This window comes from Scophthalmus maximus, chromosome 13 (genome assembly GCF_022379125.1).
Source record: "Scophthalmus maximus strain ysfricsl-2021 chromosome 13, ASM2237912v1, whole genome shotgun sequence".
In the NCBI taxonomy this organism is placed as follows: Eukaryota; Metazoa; Chordata; class Actinopteri; order Pleuronectiformes; family Scophthalmidae; genus Scophthalmus; species Scophthalmus maximus.
In genome coordinates this window covers 8,421,585-8,440,967 of record NC_061527.1, presented here as the reverse complement: position 1 = coordinate 8,440,967, position 19,383 = coordinate 8,421,585, and the positions used below count along the sequence as shown (strand labels likewise).

The 19,383-nt window shown below is 42.7% G+C and overlaps 1 protein-coding gene across 1 annotated transcript in view; it reads left to right on the top strand.

Moving 5' to 3' along the window:
- arid3a (AT rich interactive domain 3A (BRIGHT-like)) overlaps nucleotides 1-19,383 on the top strand; it is a 44,686-nt gene that overhangs the window by 17,877 nt on the left and 7,426 nt on the right. The window contains exons 4-8 of the mRNA XM_035647422.2: nucleotides 14,162-14,234; nucleotides 16,154-16,337; nucleotides 16,483-16,727; nucleotides 17,486-17,773; nucleotides 18,350-18,439. Of these exons, the coding sequence (XP_035503315.2) occupies nucleotides 14,162-14,234; nucleotides 16,154-16,337; nucleotides 16,483-16,727; nucleotides 17,486-17,773; nucleotides 18,350-18,439 (880 nt within the window). The remainder of the gene's footprint in view (nucleotides 1-14,161; nucleotides 14,235-16,153; nucleotides 16,338-16,482; nucleotides 16,728-17,485; nucleotides 17,774-18,349; nucleotides 18,440-19,383) is intronic.

The window sequence follows — 19,383 nt, the reverse complement described above, 5'->3', positions numbered from 1 at the left end:
GGTGATAATGTGGCCACTAGGAACCCCAGATCCTCAGCAGAAACCTTGTGTGCCTCTATCAGTCTGCAGCAGCTGGGGCTCTTCCAAACTGTCCTTTTCTCCTTTTTTATGTTCGTGTTGTGTCAATTGTTTTGCCCCAGTATCATAAACAGCATCTCAGGGTGGCATCACGGACCCATAACACAAGTGACTCTTGACTCAGCGCAATGAAAACCTTAAGGGCCTTAGGAGAAGAAATTCAAAAACAGAAATCCCCCTCCATAACTGTGAATTCAATTAGCCTGATTGTCTGTGAGGAGATTTTTTCAGCAGGGCGAAGAAATACATACAAAAAACACATTACTAATGCAGTGAATCCGGTATAACAGTGGAATAAGTCCAAAGAATGGGTCCACCGAAGAGTGTTCACTAAAATAATACACAGGAAAGTCCATGTGTAAGTCACATATCAATACCTCACACAATCCGGTTTGAATGTGCCAAACCTACACTTTTTCTCCGGGTTTGACCACAGGCTGTGTCTGGCTAAGATATATCATGCCAAGGCCCAAACTGCATTCCTGATGGATCAGACGGCCTCCGTCCTCTCTCCCTGCTCCCCCAGCTGAAAGGTCAGACTAAATCAAACCAGGAGGTGCCGTCTGCTCAGATGTCTGATTGCTGTGTAGTTTTAAGTGAATTAATTAAAAATATTCGAGGCACTTTGCCAGTGGTGTCATATCCCTGCTGTGTCAGAGAGCGGCACAATTACAGAAAGGCCAGCGATTTAGGCGGCTATCAAATGATGCCGGCCTCAGTGGATTATTTTGTTATCGAAACTGATTTGCGTTGGCAGTGGAGTGCTTTTTTCAACCGAGTTATTTCAGGGACACGAGTTGAACCATCCTCCATACCCTGAGCCTCCCCCACATACATCTGCTCCTTGAGTGATCCATATCAATATCACTCTTTACATTGCACTCTACAAATTTTACTTCCAGCAAGCGCTTATACTGGTCTAAAGTTAATCGTGTGCCATCCTACAGCCAGTTGACGTACACGTGTTTCCACCTGCTCGTATCAGTAATATTAAGAAGCATAATAATTCCAAGTGTGTTCTTATATCTGCGCCTTGATGCCGACCACTAAACCCAGCCATTTCATGTTATGCGCATTATCCATATTTGGTATGTTAATCAATTGATACGTAGATAAACATTGATGAACCTGCTGAATCTCAAAATCCAACAAACTATATTTCTTTCTTTCTATTTTGCCTCTGTATCGAAGATATGTTGGCGGAAGTACAATTACAATCTGGTTTCATTAATGGTATGGTCTCTTAAATGCTATGGCATATATATATATATGTGTCATATAAGTGCCCCTCTCCCCTGCCCCCTTTCATAAACAATGTCGTCTTCAGGCCAGAAATTGTCCAGAGGCCATGCGGAGCCTTTGAAGTCTCCTCTCCTGTGTCTCTGCCTGCCTTAAACACCAGCAGCTGGGCAGATGGAGCCCAGATGGACAGTAAAGCAGGGATGTCTTTAAAAATTCATGGCACTCACCATGATCAGGGTGAATGGGGGGGAGTTGGCATTAAACATTAAATTGCTCACACACACACACACACACACACACACACACACACACACACACACACACACTGGGAGTGGGGGAGGGGGCTGTTAGTGACTACAGGAAGTGTTGCGCGGATGAGAGCCAATTGGGAGCGACACTTATTGGGATTGCCGTCAGGTTTCTGCTGATACAGCTGTCTGATAAGTGCTTGTTGGGTTTATATTCCACCGTGTGAGGCCTTTTGATCTGCCTCCGGGTTGTGTAAACAGGTCGGATCATGTCGTTTTTGCATTTTCACAGCTGAAGATTTGGCTGTCTGCTCAGACAGGTATTTCAAATTCCTGAATGTCCTTTGTGACTCGATCTGCACCCACTCTCTCTCCCTCTCTTCAGACTACTGTTGAAAGGTTTGCACAGTTGTGCAACGACATGACATTTAAAATTTGATTAAATCACAGTTTCAGATGGATCATCGAACCGACCTGCCCATTCCTGCTGTCAATGAACCAATAACAACTAATGTGAAATCATGTCAAGCTGTGTCTTTGCATGGCTTGGTCATTATTCAGGCAAAGTTTTTCACCCCAGTTCACTTGCTTGGATTTAATTTATCATTTCAGAGCACGTAAATTCCAGAGAACCAGAACATTTGAAATTTTGTAAAGCACATTATCTGAATTATTGCAGGGTTGGATTAATCAGCACAGAGGAGTTTTTATTGAATTGTATTACGTTCTGTGTGCAGTGATCTGTGATAAACAAAAAGAAAACACGGGGTTAATGGGCCCTGTTCACGTCACGAAAACAAAAGGCCAAAAACAATGCCAGGGGCAGGGCGGCACGGGAAGGCCTCTGGAAGTCTTCCTGTTGAGAGGAACAGTGCAGGAGGGGGAAGAGTAGGTGCGACCGAGGGAAGAGGGAAAGAAGTCAGTATGTTGACGCTGAGCTTTGAACTGCTGCCAAGTGGAGTGTTTAGTACATGCTCATTTTGACTGAAGCCTTGCACAGCGTTTGAATTGTGTCCAACACCGAGTGTGCCGCACGGAGCTGATGTCAGAAAGTGTACAGCCATGGGGATTCTGGAAATTGGCAGCCGCTCAGTTTGGAAAAGGAGAAGGGGGTTGAAGCAGGAATGTAAACAAAGATTGCGTAAAGGGCTGAGGTTAGCTGGCTTTTGAGCATTATTTGAACAGTATTCATTTTACCCTGGAACATTTGCCAACGACGGCTGCTCCCCTCAAGCTGCCTCCTGACTTAAATGTGTCGACACCCGAATATAGAATGAGGAAATGATTATGGTGAGCCAGGGAGAAATAAGACCCACCTTATTTATCGCCACGGTGTGAATCCTATTTTTGATCGCTCTCCCCTTCCTTTCCAAAGGAAATGTGGGAATTGCTGCTTCATCTCTTTCCACCCTCTTCATCTCTGCATACAGGAACTCTTCACTTTAGCCTCATGTCTCAATATTAGCACAGGAAAACAACACTCACTCTACAGTTGATAAGAATTGTGGATTCAACATATGGGCAGCTGCGGTTTGCTGTGCTGGTGAAATTCATTGTGTTATACTGTCACATTGAGGGTAGGCTAAACAACAGAAACACAACTTACATGTGTAACTGTTAGTTTTTCTCTTACCCCATTTATATCAATCAACAACATTGGAAACACCTCAGCGTGATGCAACAGGGCTTAACACTTTACACCCCCCATATTATCAAACGGTTGAATAAGCACCTACGTGCAGCAGTTTCAATAAGGATTGAACATTATAGCCTTCATGGATTTATTATTTATTAGCGCTTGCTAGGTTGTACCTGATAAACTGCCAACCGTGTTTAGATCTGCACTTAATGGTTGGCAGCAAACAACGGACATCTTTGCATTCAAGCTTTCAGTGGGAGCCATTCAGTTCAACAAAAGCATTTCATGTGTGATTTCACCTTCAGATGCTTTTCAATAGGTTCCGTGTGTTGAAAGCTTTCATCCTTGAAAGAATGAATTTAGAAATAGGTCAGACATAGATAAAGATTCTTTAGCGATGCATTTTCAAGGTCTGATTTCTCTCTTTGTCCCGGTGTGAAATGACACTGGACTGCATAGCATATCAAATCTGCATGTTTTTGAAATGGTGTAAGACGCTGTTTGACACACTTCTCTGACATTAGCGTCAAAGACCCCGTTAGTATCCATAATCTTCGAGGAACACTTGCCCCCCGGAGACGCCTCTCTAGCTGCCCTTTCTTGTCTGCGGCCTTGTTCAGACCTGGTAACGTCAGTTCTCACCTGGCAGTAGAGTATGTGTCCACATGTGTGTCTCTAGTGACCATTTGTGATCAGATCTCACTTCCCAGCTCAATACGCAAATAGACGTGTCTGTAATTTCTGTTTGCAACGACCAAATTGTGTTGTTTGTGTGTGTTGCTGTGAGAGAGAGTGGACCCGGAACGGGCGTTGGTTCAGATTTTGCCAATATAAAATGATAAAAGAAAAGTGTTAATATTGTAGATGTGGCCACAAACAGATTAATGCATGTGAAACTCTTTTTGGTTCATTATGAAACTGTAGTGGATCAGAGGTTATCAGCTGAGTAGGCGGTCCTTCAAACGTGGCCCAGGACGCATTCATGTTCAAACATCCGAAAGAATGTGGCCACATGCGTCCCCATCGGATCGGATCTCACATGCGTCATCAATGCGTTTCCTGTTCTTAGAGCTGTCCACTTTTGCTCGGAACACTCGGGACGGATGTTAATACCAGATGTGAACAAGGCCTCTGTGATGGTAACAAAACTTTTGGCCGGACTTGTCAGTATCTGTTCACACAGCAGATACAATAATTCATTCATCACCCACAGTTGACACCAATACGGACTGATAATAGACCTTTGTCTCTCCAGATATCTTGACAGGTCAAAACAAGAAAAACTGTGTTTTTGTGCGGCTTTATTACATTTAGATTCCAGAGTTCTGGTATTTTGATCGCTGGATCAGTGACGAGGCATAATAGAATGCCTGAGTGGGAACAAAGCCATCATTGTCATTATAACTAGGTAAAAACCCTATCAAATAACTTTTATGTTGAAAGGACACGTGTCTAGTCTGATTAAAGGGTGTAAATAATATTTTATATATGTTTTGTGAGGACAGTTGTTGTTAATTGAAAGTTTTGACTGAAATGGGGGGCAACATTCTTATGTAGTCTCAGGCCAATTTCTATTTTTTAAAACTTTGCATCCTGTGTGACAGTTGGTGAAAACCAAAAAATGCAGCAATGCACCAACAACAAGACAGGTGGAAAAGACGGATAGAAACGGCAGCTGAATGTTGAGAAGTAGATCTGTTACAGTAGAAACGCCCGTTTTCCTTCTGTCTATAAAAAAAGATGTATGCAAGTATCTCCACTCTTATCTATGTGTGCAAGTAAAGCAAACATGGATGTCAAACAAAAACTCCCCAGGCTGCCTTTGAGCTCCTTGTCATTTGCTTCATTTTATTCTCCCAGATCCAAATTTAAACACTGCAGTACCATGCAGAGGGCAAACCAAAGGGGTTGCCTGAGGTCAAACTGCAACAACCTGTCCACCTATTGATTTGAGGTGGGATTGGCCACGTGGAGACAAGATATGTGCCCTCCGCTGGGCTGGGGCGACCAGATATGTTTTTAAAGGCCACTGTTGTCCAGCATTAAATCCATTGTCCTGCCCATCCATCACTCCGATTGACGCTGACCACGTGTCTGTCCCTCCCATGGTCCCTCTGCACAGCGAGGCGCTCCATGCTGAGCGGCAGCAGTGTATCAGATTAGTGCTTTTTAGCCTTAGATTTTTTAGCCCAGATTAAATATCTGTGTTCATCCTGTTTCTGTACAAGAACAGTCACAGACCTTCCTCGGAACCTTCAGCCACTCCTCAATCTCTGTCTCCATCTTTCTGCCTTGAGACGAAGGCCTTATCACAGCATCTGCACTGTTTTTGAATAGATGATGTGGTTGGTTTGATGATAAGTTAGATTTGAAGACACTTTATGAAAAGATATTTTTTGGGAGGGAAATGCCACTGATAAAAGGCTTTGAACCGGTGCCAACGTGCCAAATACGTGATAGAGCAATATCATTTGTTTGTCTGCTCCATTCCAACACATAATTTTATGGCGCTGAATTCCTGCCTCGCCCACTTCCCCTCCTTCAGTCTTCTCAACTTTGTCCTTGCCAGATTTGGCAGCAATCATTGTGATAGTACTCATTAACAGTGCGGTTAGAATGGATGCCCAACGACTACATAAAATGATTTAGGTGCCTTGGGAAGGCTGGTTGCTATTTCTGTTTCTTATCCAAATCCACAAGCCCCGGCAGCTGGCTTTGGCAGGCGGGATGGAATGCTGGCATGGGATAGTGCTCATTCTTGTTTAATGTTCTGTCTTCGTCAACTGATTTTCACCTTTTTCCTCATGTCAGCAGGGGATACTGTTGATCTAAATATACCGGACAGAAACCGGGCAAAAAAAAAAATCCTTTAGCACAGCCCGGCAGACTGAGGCCTAACTGACAACCTCCAAGATCATTGGATTTCTGGAACATTATTGGATTTCCAGAGGTTTATTCCAGTACTAGCAAAGATGCGGTGTCTGGAAATGAAAGGGATTTTTTTTTTTTAGATTGGTTGATTTGTTTTTCATTCTAACTGGAGTTGAAAAACCAGACTGAGCAGCTTCAATGAAAAAAAACACCCTCTTAAATCAATCCCATTTTAGGCACCGTAAAGAAGAGATTGCTGCGGGGGATTTATGAATCTCTGCTTCTTGGTCTTTGAAGTTTACACATTCAAACGTGCAGTTTAATTCAGCAATGCAAACCAATTCAATTCAATTCAATTTTATTTGTATAGAGCCAAAGGCACTTACTTTACATAGTAAGGTCAATATTACAATATTACAGGGAAAACCCAACAAATCCCACAATGAGCAAGCACTTGGCGACTGTGGAAGAGAAAAAAAGTCCCTTTTAACAGGAAGAGATCTCTGGCAGAACCGCGTGGGCGGAACATCGGTCTCGACCGGTTGAGGTGAGGAGAAAAATGGGGGAGAGAGGAGAGGTGGGCAGAAAGAAGGGGAGAGGAGAGACAGGAGGAGAGAGAGCGAGAGAACAGCTGTACAACCACGGCTTTAATCTCTACCAGACTGATACTTATAATTACGGAAATAATTTAATAGTTTCTTTTTCTGATTCGATCCTCACCTTCTTCCCACCTTGGACTGAATGTGCCGGTTGCAGATACAGAGACACTAGATAAAAATCAGTCACAGCAGCAGTGTTGTTTGTCTCGGGCAGGATGGTTGCTCCTCATCCTGAGGTCAGCCGGTCAGTTTGGATTATGATGCGTTTGATCCTGTCTGTCAATAAAACACCGGTCAATGCATCTGTAATTGGACAGCTCTGCCATGGGGATGGGGAAAAGAGCAGTGTGGGGTGTAAAGATGAAAAAGGCCTTGTTCATACCTGGAACCAACATGTGTCGTGGGCCGGATCCGATCACAAGTGGACAAATGAAAATACACACGCATGTCATTTGTCATGAATCAGTCCGCTGTGCACTTTACAATGAAATCCATTTGAAATAGTAAAAAAAGAATAGAAAATAGATATTTGGCAGTGGTCACAAATAAATCGATGTTTAGGAATCACTGAGAAGTGTAAATATATTTTTGGGTCATTGTGAAACTATCGTTTTTAAACTAAAACGATGTTCGTTCCAGACGAGCGTTTTAGCTCCATATCAAAAGTGATCTCCATCCATACTAACACACGCGGTAAACGCATATTGTGTGACCTTTCACAAAAACAGGAAGGAGATTATCTACTCCGCAATTCAAAGAAAATACTAATAACAAGAAATGGCAATGATGAAAAGTAAGAGCACGAGATTGCTCATGCAATCAGGAAGCAAATGCAGGTGAGTGAGTCATCATTTCCAAAGGTTTTTCCGCTGCCCCAGAGTTTTCAAACTGAAACGGGTCCGGTAGCGTTTTCAAACTTCTGCGTTTTAGGTGCAGTGATAAATAAAACTAAAAGCATTAGTGTCTTGTGGATTTAGCTCCTAACTACCTCTGAAGGTGGTCACGTCTCCAATGGGTCCTCAGTGATATATTCATGTATATTTTACGATCACTGCCTTCGGCCTCAGAACAATTGGAGCATGATCATGTCCAAACTTGCCTCTCTGCCTCCATCTTTAAAGGAGAGAGAAGAAAAAAAGAACAGACGTTTGGCTGCAGTGTTCCTTAAACAGTGCAGGGATTCAGTTCTCTTTTACGACGTCACTGTGATGAAGGTAATCGGATAACAGCGTCAATCATTGGAGTATTGCATTAATCGCAGCGGAATTGAATTATGGGCTTGCATGTAAACATGCTCCATGATGAAATCCCTTCTGTACACAGAAGAAACTGTGTTTTTACTGAGGCCAAATGTATGTGAAGCCAAAGTTGATGAACCACTCAAATAAAGGCGGTGTGTGTAATGTGTATGTGTTGGTGGCTGCGTCGGCTTTGGTACATTAATGACACTCATAGAACGGCTTTGGCCTGGAACAATGCAGTGTTTGAATATGGTTGATCATGTGTTCATGAGCCGTATTTAGACCCCCCCCCCCCCACCCCCTCTCCCTGCTAGCTATAGCATCCCTTCCCCCTCTTTCATATGTACTGTGTGCGTGTGTGTTTATATTCTTATCAGCTGTTTTTATGTTTACAAATTAGCTTTGTGAGACGGTCTCCTGTCATCATGGTCTCTCTCTCTCTCTCTCTCTCTCTCTCTCTCTCTCTCTCTCTCTCTCTCTCTCTCTATCTCTCTATCTATCCCAGATAGGCAAAGTTAATTTGATCTAGTTATGCTTATGAGCGAAACGCACAGCAACCTCACATAAATAAGAAAGCCGCACTTTTTTTTCTTTTTTCTAATTCAAGTCTGAGGATTCAAAGAAAACATGTTCTGACTAATCTCTTTCATGAGAAGGAACAACTCAAGGACAAAGATTAATATGAAGTTGTGAAACTGCTCCTTGCTTCGTGATTGGATTAAAGGGTATTTAATCTCGGTGTGGCCAGTTTTTCTGCTGTCTATAGCCAAAGGGGGAAAACAACATACAGACTTCCTAGAAATGAAACTCATGCTATGCCCAAGTGAGGATAAAATAGTCGTCACAGTCTATAAACGTGTTGCAATCTGTATTGTAGCTACCTGTAAAAACTGAAGCAAACATATCCACTCATTTCAACAACGTAGACATAAATACACTCAACCTTTGGCACGACACAATACACTTTAGTATAAATAGCATAAAGGAGTTGAAGCCTGTCTTCACCCTGTATGAAGGTGATTTCACCGGCATAAAGTACATGTACACTGTTGGACCGCACTCACACTTGGCATAAAAATGTGTTTCATATTCACGACTGTATCCAGGTATGATTTTGACCTGATTACATTTACACCAGGTACTGATATGTGTCTCCATTGTGATCCCATCGCTCTGTCCAGCTCATGTCACCTGCTCCTCTGAAACATCCGTGACGCTGCGTTATTGTTTTTTTTCTCCTGCTCTCCGAGTCTGGACTTCACTCCATCCTCGGATGTCTTGAATATGAGTGAGGGCTGAGGAGAGGACCACTTCCTGTGTTTACTGGCTAATGGCTGCCGCTACCTCAGTGGTTTGGAGCAGTTGTGTGCCAACGTTATCTTTTTCGCCCACGTATTTGGATCGACAACGCATTTACATTTACACTTGTGTCGCATGTGGTCACAACACAGCCGTCTACGTAGCTGGTGAGCCCATCACGAGCCGTCCACGGTGCATCTTAAGTGCATTTACACCAGAACTGTCATGATGCAATCCGATCACCTGAAAACGCATTTTGACGCCAGGTGTAAATGGGGTGTTAGTACACATGCATGTACCAGTACATATATGTGCACCTGCGTGCCGTGCAGACATTGCACTTCCTCTGGGAAGTTGGTTCTAACTGAAAAATGACTTTCACAGCGACACGATTTAGGTCAAACATTCAGAAGGATTAACCGACGAGAAACTCGTCCAATCCGAAAAATTGTGAAGAATTCTCACGTATGAAGTGAAAGTAGATTTTTTACCTCTAGTGTGTGTCTCTGTGTGTGTGTGTGTGTGTGCCTTTTGTGTTTATCGACTTCACCTCAAGGTGATTGAGGTGATTGGCAGGTGTAAGGGAACATGCGGACCTTACCCCGATCTCCTCTCAGTTTTGGTTTTCGGTTGCAAAGCCTCTATTATGTGCTATGTGACACTTGTTTGCCAGTGGCTCGCTAAATGCCAGTGGCAAACTGCCTCCATTAACTGTGGAGCAATCCCCTTCCCCCCCTCATACACATACATACACCCACTCCGACAGTATTACCTACCACCGCTGCTGCTTCCCCGGCTGCCGAGCTCCAGCAACAGGCTGCTCTTTGGTTACTGATTATTTGCCACACAAAACTACTTTGCTCTCCGTCTATAATTTATCTGCAGACAGTCTGTCGCTGACCTACATACACAGTGAGAAATGATCAGACAAAAAACGCAATTTTTTAACTTAAGTCATTCACATTTTGTCACCAGAACAAAAGTATGTATTTGATGCTACAAAGAGTCTAAATGTTTGAAAATCCAGCAGGATTTTATAAAGGATCTTTTGACATTTGCAGTCATCTGATCAGCTCTGCAGTCCCCTTTTTTTGTTTGCAGGGGGTTTGGTGAAGATGTGGGAACTGGCCAGCATTACTTGTTGGCCCAGTTTCTAGTCGTTTATCTTGTTTCCTCGTTGTTTATCTAAATAACAGAGCTTTAATCCAGGAGGGGCCCCTGCCCCAGTGTGCATACTATAGACATGAAAACATATATGAGCCTACAACAACCACACCCACCACAGCCTGATAAGGTCTGTATGTAGTGTGTGTGTGTGTGTGTGTGTGTGTGTGTGTGTGTGTGTGTGTGTGTGTGTGTGTGTGTGTGTGTGTGTGTGTGTGTGTGTGTGTGTGTGTGTGTGTGTGTGTGTGTGTGTGTGTGTGTGTGTGTGTGTGTGTGTGTGTGTGTGTGTGTGTGTGTGGGTGGAGGGGGGGGGCAGTTATAATGTGTATATATAAGGGTTAAAGACATGGAGTTGAGGGAGGGCACGAGAAAAACTAGGAGTAACTGATAGAAGTTGAGGGACAAATGAGGGAACGTAAAAGAGACAATAGACACAGAGACGAGTGGAGGAAAACAATGAGGGAAAAAAACGAGATAAAGGCAGACAGACGGCGAGAAAGGATATCATGAGAGGTGGGGTGGGTGGCAGTGGTCTTGCCGGTTGGACAGGATCCTGATTGGCTGGCTCTTGTGGTGTCAGTAGCGTTGGTCAAATAGGCCTCTTATAGTTTCATGATTCAACCTCTTTCCATGGCTGTTGAGGCGTTTCTCTTCCTCAGGGCCTCTATTAAACAATTATTTGCTGGTCAACAAAATAGCGGAAATGATATAATTCCCCACATATCGGACTGATGTCTTTCGAACGTCTCACTGATGTTAATTTCTCTAACGGAAGCGGAGAAAACACAGAAACGACCACCAAATTGGATATTCCTCCCTCTTCCCTGAAGTCGCCATTGTGGAGGACATTTTGCATTTAGTGCAACACTATCGTGACACCCCTAGCATTTGAGGTTGTTCTATGTCTGACGGTGTTTGGTTGAAACGGGTTAAACTTGCTACAGAGCACAGCCAGTCACGTTACAGCACCACTGTGCTTCAAGCTAGTCTTTTTTTACATCACATTCTAAAAGAGAGAAGCTTGAGATGGCAGAGTGTTTGTCATTTCGCAGCTTATTTGACACATGCATCCAGCAATTTTTAGTGAAATAGTCATGATTTGATGAAAGCAAAAACTGAATTGCTCTCAAGGAATTTGATTACATTTTTGAGCCTTCTTTATTCATTCATGATTACTCTTTGAGCATACAATAATAATAATGTGAGATGCATCATTAAGGGGAATCCTTCACTAGCAAAATAAAATGATGGAATCGCAAACCCGTAATATAACGGCTGCGAGAATGTAGATGTCCCTTTGCATGTTCATTGTTAGAAAGCAGGATACTGTGTGTATGTTTGCACAAATGCTGTGTCGTGACTGGACATGCATCAGATCTTTGAGAGTGTTGAATCGCTGTGATCGAACAATCATCACGTGAAGAACGCGACTTTAACAATTCTTTTCATAGACTTTTGTGCCACTCACGCTCACCGCCGCTGTCATATGCAGAAAACTGCATTTTGTCAGTTGAGGTTTTTTGAATGTATTGTATGTATTCCAATCACTCGATTATTGCATTTTATTCATAAACTCCAGTATCCAGCTGTGTTACCACATCTGGAGTTTCCTGGAGGGATTGGGATTCAAGCATTAGCCCCCTTGTTTCCACCTCGCCACTGGGGAGATGTTTGTGTGTTTAGGACAGAGAGAGGGATAGAGGGGGAATAAAGCAACATTGGGGGATGGGATTTAAGGGGGTGGGGGTGGTGGGGGGGTCATTTCCAAGATTTATGGCGCGGCACTTCACGAAACGCATGCATCCTGTAATTAAAACTCCCCCTCGCCTCCAGCAGTCCTGTACATTACCCCCCTCCACCACCACCATCCCGTCCACCCTAGCTCTCTTCAGTTTAAAAGTCCCCACCCTTCAGTTCCCCCCTACCCACTAGATAATAAGATCTAATGGTAGCTTGGCATCACTAATGAGGGCTGAATGCCACAGTGAGGGACAGTCTGTTAGTAGTTAGAAACCACTACTGTCACTGCTGCAGCAAAACCTTCAGCTGGGTTGAGCATTTCATTTTCATTTTCTCTGAGCTGGAGCGAAGCCCAAAGCAAACAAAAACATTTTTAGGAAGAAATGACAGTTTGCTTTCTGCCAAACCTGTAGGTGGGTTCTTCCCTGCCACCGCTTGTGGTGGCGGAGTATCTAAGACATTTCAAAATAAATCAGGATTAATCCCAGTATGCTAATTTGAAAATTCTAATGAACATGCAGTTTCTTCCACCAGACTTTTTCTTGTTTGATTTCTGGCTTGTTTGCTGATGATTTTATCAGCCACTGAGCAAACACGGGTCACAGGATGATATTTAAATGATTTAAAGAAAGTTGCAACAGTTGATACACATAGAAGGAATCATTTTTTTCTATTCTATATGATTGCGAACTGTTGAGATGAGATGATGTCACTGTGGGTTTTTGACAAATTTAGATATATTCTCTGATCTTCAATTGTTTTTGAAATAATAAAAATAAATTATGCTAATTATTGCTAATTTTGGCTAAAAAAATATCTCTCAAAATGTCAAATTTTTATCTTCTGAGCTGCACATATGAACAGTTTTTCGCAGTGTTCCTTATAGGAGCGCAACTCATGGTTATTTTTCTTATTTTCCCGAACAACATTTTTTCACCTTACAGTCGCAAATAATAGGAATAATTTGTCAGCGCGAGTTGCCAAAATACAAAAAGTTTCCAAACTTCTCATATTTAAGTGCATGAAAGCTCTGGGGAAGTCTGGATGGCAGGCGTAAACGTAGCAGCAGTGATGCGCTTTGAAACAAAACGTACTTGTGTGGAAGAAGCCTCAGGTTCAGATGGTCTGCAAGTTGTAAAAATAGCGAATATTGCCCATTTCCTCAAGTCTTTTTGTGCGTTTGAGTCTTGACTAACTGTCAGAAACACAAATATATTCTAGTAGTATCACAGAAAACCAAAAAAGCAACATATCCTCACAATTGAGAAGCTGGAACCAACAGTTTTCCACTTAAATATTTTGGAAATCTGTTAAACAATTATCAAGACGGATGCAGACTAATTATGATGTTGATTGATAAATCGTTTAAATTAGTTGTGTGCGGAGATGAATGCTTTCCTGTGTTGTGAAATTGGCTCTTCAGTGTGTGTGTGTGTGTGTGTGTGTGTTTGTGTGTGTGTGTGTGTGTGTGTGTGTGTGTGTGTGTGTGTGTGTGTGTGTGTGTGTGTGTGTGTGTGTGTGTGTGTGTGTGTGTGTGTGTGTGTGTGTGTGTGTGTGCGTGCGCGTGCGCGCGAACACGCGCGCGCCTCATTTTGTTGACACAATCAGAACTACAGTCAATGAGAGATTTCACTATCACAGTGGCAAACTAGACTGGAAAAAAACAACCACGGGCTCAACGGTCTCACTGTACTCCCCCGAGTGGGTGCCCCACTTTTACTGCTAACTTTCACTGAATTTCTCAGATCCCCGGGCCCTGCTAGCAGCTGGACCCACATCAGGTTCTCATCAGGCCAGACTGGCCCACAGCATCTCTCTGTCGTCTCCTCTTGTGATCATAAAAGGGCAACTGTTTGGTTTCTCAAGAATGATCTTTGAAACAACTGTGACCAGATTGTATTTGTTTCTAAGAAGACATTGTGGTCATTTTGTTGTCACATACAGTATATGACAGCTGAGAACGCTGATTTTGATACTCTCATGTCAGCTCTCAAACGCATCACATGTCTTCATTCGTCTCCTTCCTCTTCCTCTCCGCAGCTGTATGAACTGGATGGAGACCCAAAGAGAAAAGAGTTTCTGGACAACCTCTTCAGCTTCATGCAAAAAAGAGGTATGTAACTTTGCATTGACGTATTTTTTTTAAATCCATAAACACTGCGTCAGTACTTAACATTTGCTCTAGCTTTATAAAATACACCAGTTTCCTTTCATATTGTATGTCCTCACTTAATCTCCAGCCAGTGAGGTTTTTAATGGTTGTATAGAGAGATGATGACAACCATCTCTCCCTGACATACGGCACAGTGAGGTCTTCTCACCTTTCACTCAGATGTGTGGGGGTCTTTCATTTTGGATACGATTGCTTTATGGTTGCACAGCCTCCTCGTCATTCCCAGGCTATTACTAGAAGGACTACATTCTATCAATGCCTTCGAATGGATTGGTTTACCCTCCCATTCCGAAGCATGTCCACATGGCCCGTCCAACACTTCCAGCACCACACACACACACACACACACACACACACACACACACACACACACACACACACACACACACACACACACACACACACACACACACACACACACACCCAGGAGCTTATTGCAGATTATTCCCACATAAAAACCACGAAGCATTTGTGAGTCATGGCTGATTCAATCAGAACGGAGGGTGGGAAACAACAGGCATGTGCTCTCAACTGAAAAAACAGTACTAGATTGTTTACAGTGTCAGAGCCACAGTCTGATGGGCGGGTCTGCCAAGTCCTCTGTGAGAATCTGAGAGCGCCATCTGTAGGCCATATTGATAAATGATGCACTTCTCCTTCAGGAGTAAATATCACATTTTATGTTAAATTTGACTGTATTTTAGATCGCTTATTATTTGAGGTAATGTAATTTGATGATCACGTTATTGAAAGCTTTGTTTTTTCTTTGCTGGATAAATAATTAGTCAGAGGTTAATATAATATAAAGTGTAGGTACTGACTGATCTTCTCCCAAAGGCCTTTTGTCCCATAGGTTGTTTGTTATTAACCTGCACTCACATAAACATACTGGTTAGTGTACTGTGTGAGACACATTTCAACACTCAACATGTTAAGATGTTTTGGTCAAAAATGATATTGATTTCGTCAAAATTGAAAATATCATTCAATGGTTATGGACTAATGGATATTATAACAAAGAGAGAATAATTGACTAATGAATTAAATGATAAACATTTATGCAGAGATGATTGATTAACGCTTCAACAGTAAAATACGTTTTTAAATCCATCAGTTAAGAACCCTATGACAACACTTTTAAATCAGTATTATGTTTTACATGTCTGAAAAAGTCCAAAAGGTTGTTGAATCAGAAGCAACCGGACCTATTTGTAAATTCTTGAAAACATTTCACATCTAATCCAAGAGGTTTCTTCAGTTCTAACTAAGTTTTAGTGGAACCTGTGTTTTCAACCTCTGTGTGTGTAACCCCACTTCAAGAGTCGACTGCCAAGTCCATTTTTCCTGATTCAACTATGACCTGAATGAATGGGAATCTCCGCAGACATCAATTTATTTTTTCAATCAATCGATTAGTCAGATGACTGAATTTGGATTAATTTGATGAACGTATTCTTGAAACTCTTGGTCTCCTCCTTGCTTTGCGTATGTTCTCAAACATAAGAAAAAGCCTTATTATCAGCTACAAGACAAACGTAAAGTAAATGTTATGTACTCTTGGGGGGGGGGGGGGGGGGGGGGGGGGGGTACACACCAGCTTTAAATAATAATGAATGTTATTATACCTAAGTCAGGAAGACACAGTCCGGGAATTGCTGCCTAAGAACAACCTTAAATATTGAAGGAATTACTGCGGTTGTATTTATTATTTTGTCTTTACTTCATTTCTATTTCTCATGGGTTTTTTTTAATTGGTTTTAGAATTCTGTTTGCTCACTTATATCATAGTTGTCTTCTCTCAAGGCAGCAGTATCTTGCTATGACAGTACGCTTGACGTTTCCCATGTGTGTTTTTCCAGGAACCCCAGTGAATCGTATTCCCATCATGGCCAAACAGGTCTTGGATCTGTACATGCTCTACAGGCTGGTGACAGAGAAGGGCGGCCTGGTGGAGGTCATCAACAAGAAGCTGTGGAGGGAGATCACCAAGGGACTCAACCTGCCTACCTCAATCACCAGTGCAGCCTTCACCCTCCGCACACAGTCAGTACACACACTTGACAAAGCTCCTCTGGAGCATCAGAAGATGAGAAAACTGTAAAGAAACGTAACTGTCTCAGATAGTCTGAGCTCAGGTCGTCTCTGTGTCACAGACCTTTTAGTTAAATACACATTGTTTTCCTCACAGATACATGAAGTACCTGTACCCGTATGAATGTGATAAGAGGGGTCTCAGCAACCCCAACGAGCTCCAGGCAGCCATCGACAGTAATCGGCGGGAGGGCCGACGACAGAGCTTTGGAAGCTCCCTCTTCACCTACTCTCCCAACGGGACGCCCACCATGCTGTCCTCGCCAAAACTCCCTACGAGCATGGGTGTGACAATGGGCACCAACGGGGCCTCGCTGACTCCCATCCAGAAGATCAAGAAAGGTGAAATTTGTTTAATTGATTGATGAAATATTTAACCAAACAAAGGTTTGTTAACTAAAAAAACCCAATCCAAATGTAGTTTGAGATACTGTCAAAAAGGACAAACTAAACTAAAATATTCTGACTTCTACAAGACAAATGAGACAAGAACATGTGTCATTTGACAGTAAAATGGGAATTTGCCGAGTTAACAATAAAACTGTAGAACTCACTTATACTGAAAAATAATTTATTACAATTAAAGCTGTTAATAAGTTAATAAGTTTCAGAAAGGTTTCATTTCCATCGCAGGCTTCATGCACCGTCACTCGTGATCTAACCACAGCTACATGTAATAACTAATGTCACAGGGTTCAAAGTGTAGAAACCCAGTGGAGCATAATGCAGAACAAAATGGCACCTATGAAAATAAAGGGACACATAAAATGAGACATGAACCTATTGCCTCAATGTTTGCTGGGAGGGTTCCCAATACACCTAACATGACTCATCCAATAATATAAACGGTAAGCATATTATTTTAGCCTGAATTAGTAAAACCACAAACCCCTGGCTGATATTATTTTCGGAATAATAGGAATTTGAAAAACTGATTTGCTGTTATCTACTGTAACATCTCTTAAACCGAGACATCACAGCAACATATTTTGCATATTAGACTGTTCCACTGTCATATTGGGAAGAACACAATTTATCTCCCCTTGATAACACATCATACTAAGTTCCATCTTCTTCTCCCCGTGCTAATCGACCAAAAGAGGAGGGATGCCAGCCACTGCCGGGGATCGGCATGGCTCGTTTGCAAGCTGGGGCCTTGGCAGGTCACTCGGTGGCTGCTGTGCAGGCAGTGGCGGCCCAGGCGGCGATGGCTGCTCAGATGGCAGCTCTGGAGCAGCTGAGGGACAAACTGGAAGCCGGCGAGCCTCCGGAGAAGAAGATGGCGCTGCAGCCGGAGGATCACCACCGACTTCTGCAGAGAGCGCTGCAACATAACCTGCTGGCCATGACCGCCCAGATACCCATGAACATTCGCATCAACAACCAAGGTACTGAACGCAAACTGGGTAGATTGCAATCAGCAATGAGCATAAGTAGAACGAAACAACCAGTCAGGCGTGATTTTCATGTTTTCACATCAAATGAGTTTGTGCTTCCCTCTGGGTTGTACAGGGGACTTAATTTCTGTACTGTGGCTTGTTTTACATCCAATTGTATTTTGCATAGTTAGCATCTCAAGACTTTTCTTACCAACTATATAGGTTGACCTGTTTCGCTTATAGAAGCACCATACATACTGAACATGTGTGTTTTTTTCTGTGCGGGGAAATCCCTAATGCAGACATGCACTTTGATCTCATGGCAGACATTGTGGGGTTATTGTCTATCTGATTGCACATGCAGAATGTTTCTCAATACTGATAATCCAGGTGACCTCAGAGAAATGTTTAACTGGATGGGGTTTTTTTCAAATTCACAGACAAAGTTGCTTTTCTGAGAGAAAATGTTTGATAAGTTAAAGGAAAGGTCAAAACATCTTGCACAGTGTTTAAATCAAATAAAACTGAAGTGTAAACTGGGAGATTTGACAACGCCGCTCTACGCTCTGGTTGTCTTTCTGACAGATGGCAGACAGGACTCGGCCCTGAACCTCACCACCAATGGCACAGGCAGCATCAGCATGTCAGTGGAGCTCAATGGAGTGGTGTACACTGGTGAGCATCGCTGCTTTTCTTTTAACATCTGTTCAGGCATTACAGGTAAACTCTGGTCCATTTTGAAGAGTTTCTCGGTGAAAAGCAGCCTGGTGCAGTTACCTTCCAGAGTCATGACGTGATAGTGAGGGATGGATTGAAAATAAGTCTTTTTTATGGTGCATTTTCTGACCTGTGAAGAAGACACAGGTATTAATAGCTTTTTCCAAATGGCTTCTCTCAAAGGCAGAGTGAAAAGTTGGCTGTCACAAAGAGAGAGAGAGAAGACATGACACTGTTTGAATATGGTGATGACACCACACACTTTCAGACAGTCTCTCCTGGCTGGCTTTTTCAGTCTTACTCTCATTTATACCCATGAAGTGTGACAAATAAAGTAAGATAACGAGAGAAAGAAGTTCAGTACTTAGCCAGTTTCTCAGCTCAGCATGAAGTCTGTGTGAATGTCAGCGGCGAGGGCTCTGCCCGGACGCCAACCCTCACCTGACTGTTACGGAAATGTTCCTGTCAGTGTGAACGCGTGTGACTTGGACAATCTCCTACTATGTTCTTCTATGTGGACGGCCAAATTCATAAAATGTCAGAACCCATGTTTCTGGATATTTTCTTGAGTTCATGTCTGAAAACAGCTCTACTGGCTGCTTGTGGTTGCTGGCCTTTGTGCCATTTTTGTAGAGACCTATTCTATTCACAGGGTCGCGGGTTAAACTTTAGTTCTCCAAGAAAACCTTTTGCCACAAGTTTTTGTACAGACTAAACAAACAAGTTTCCATGTGATAATTAGTGAGCTTTAAAGGTCTTTGTAGCCTTGTATTTAAACTTTGGACTGAGCCAAGCCAGCAATTTCCCCCTTGTTTCCTCGAGTTATGCTAGGCAAATTTCTCAACTAACTCTTGGAGAGAAAACCAATAAGAGTATTTCCTAAAATATTGAGTTGTTCATTT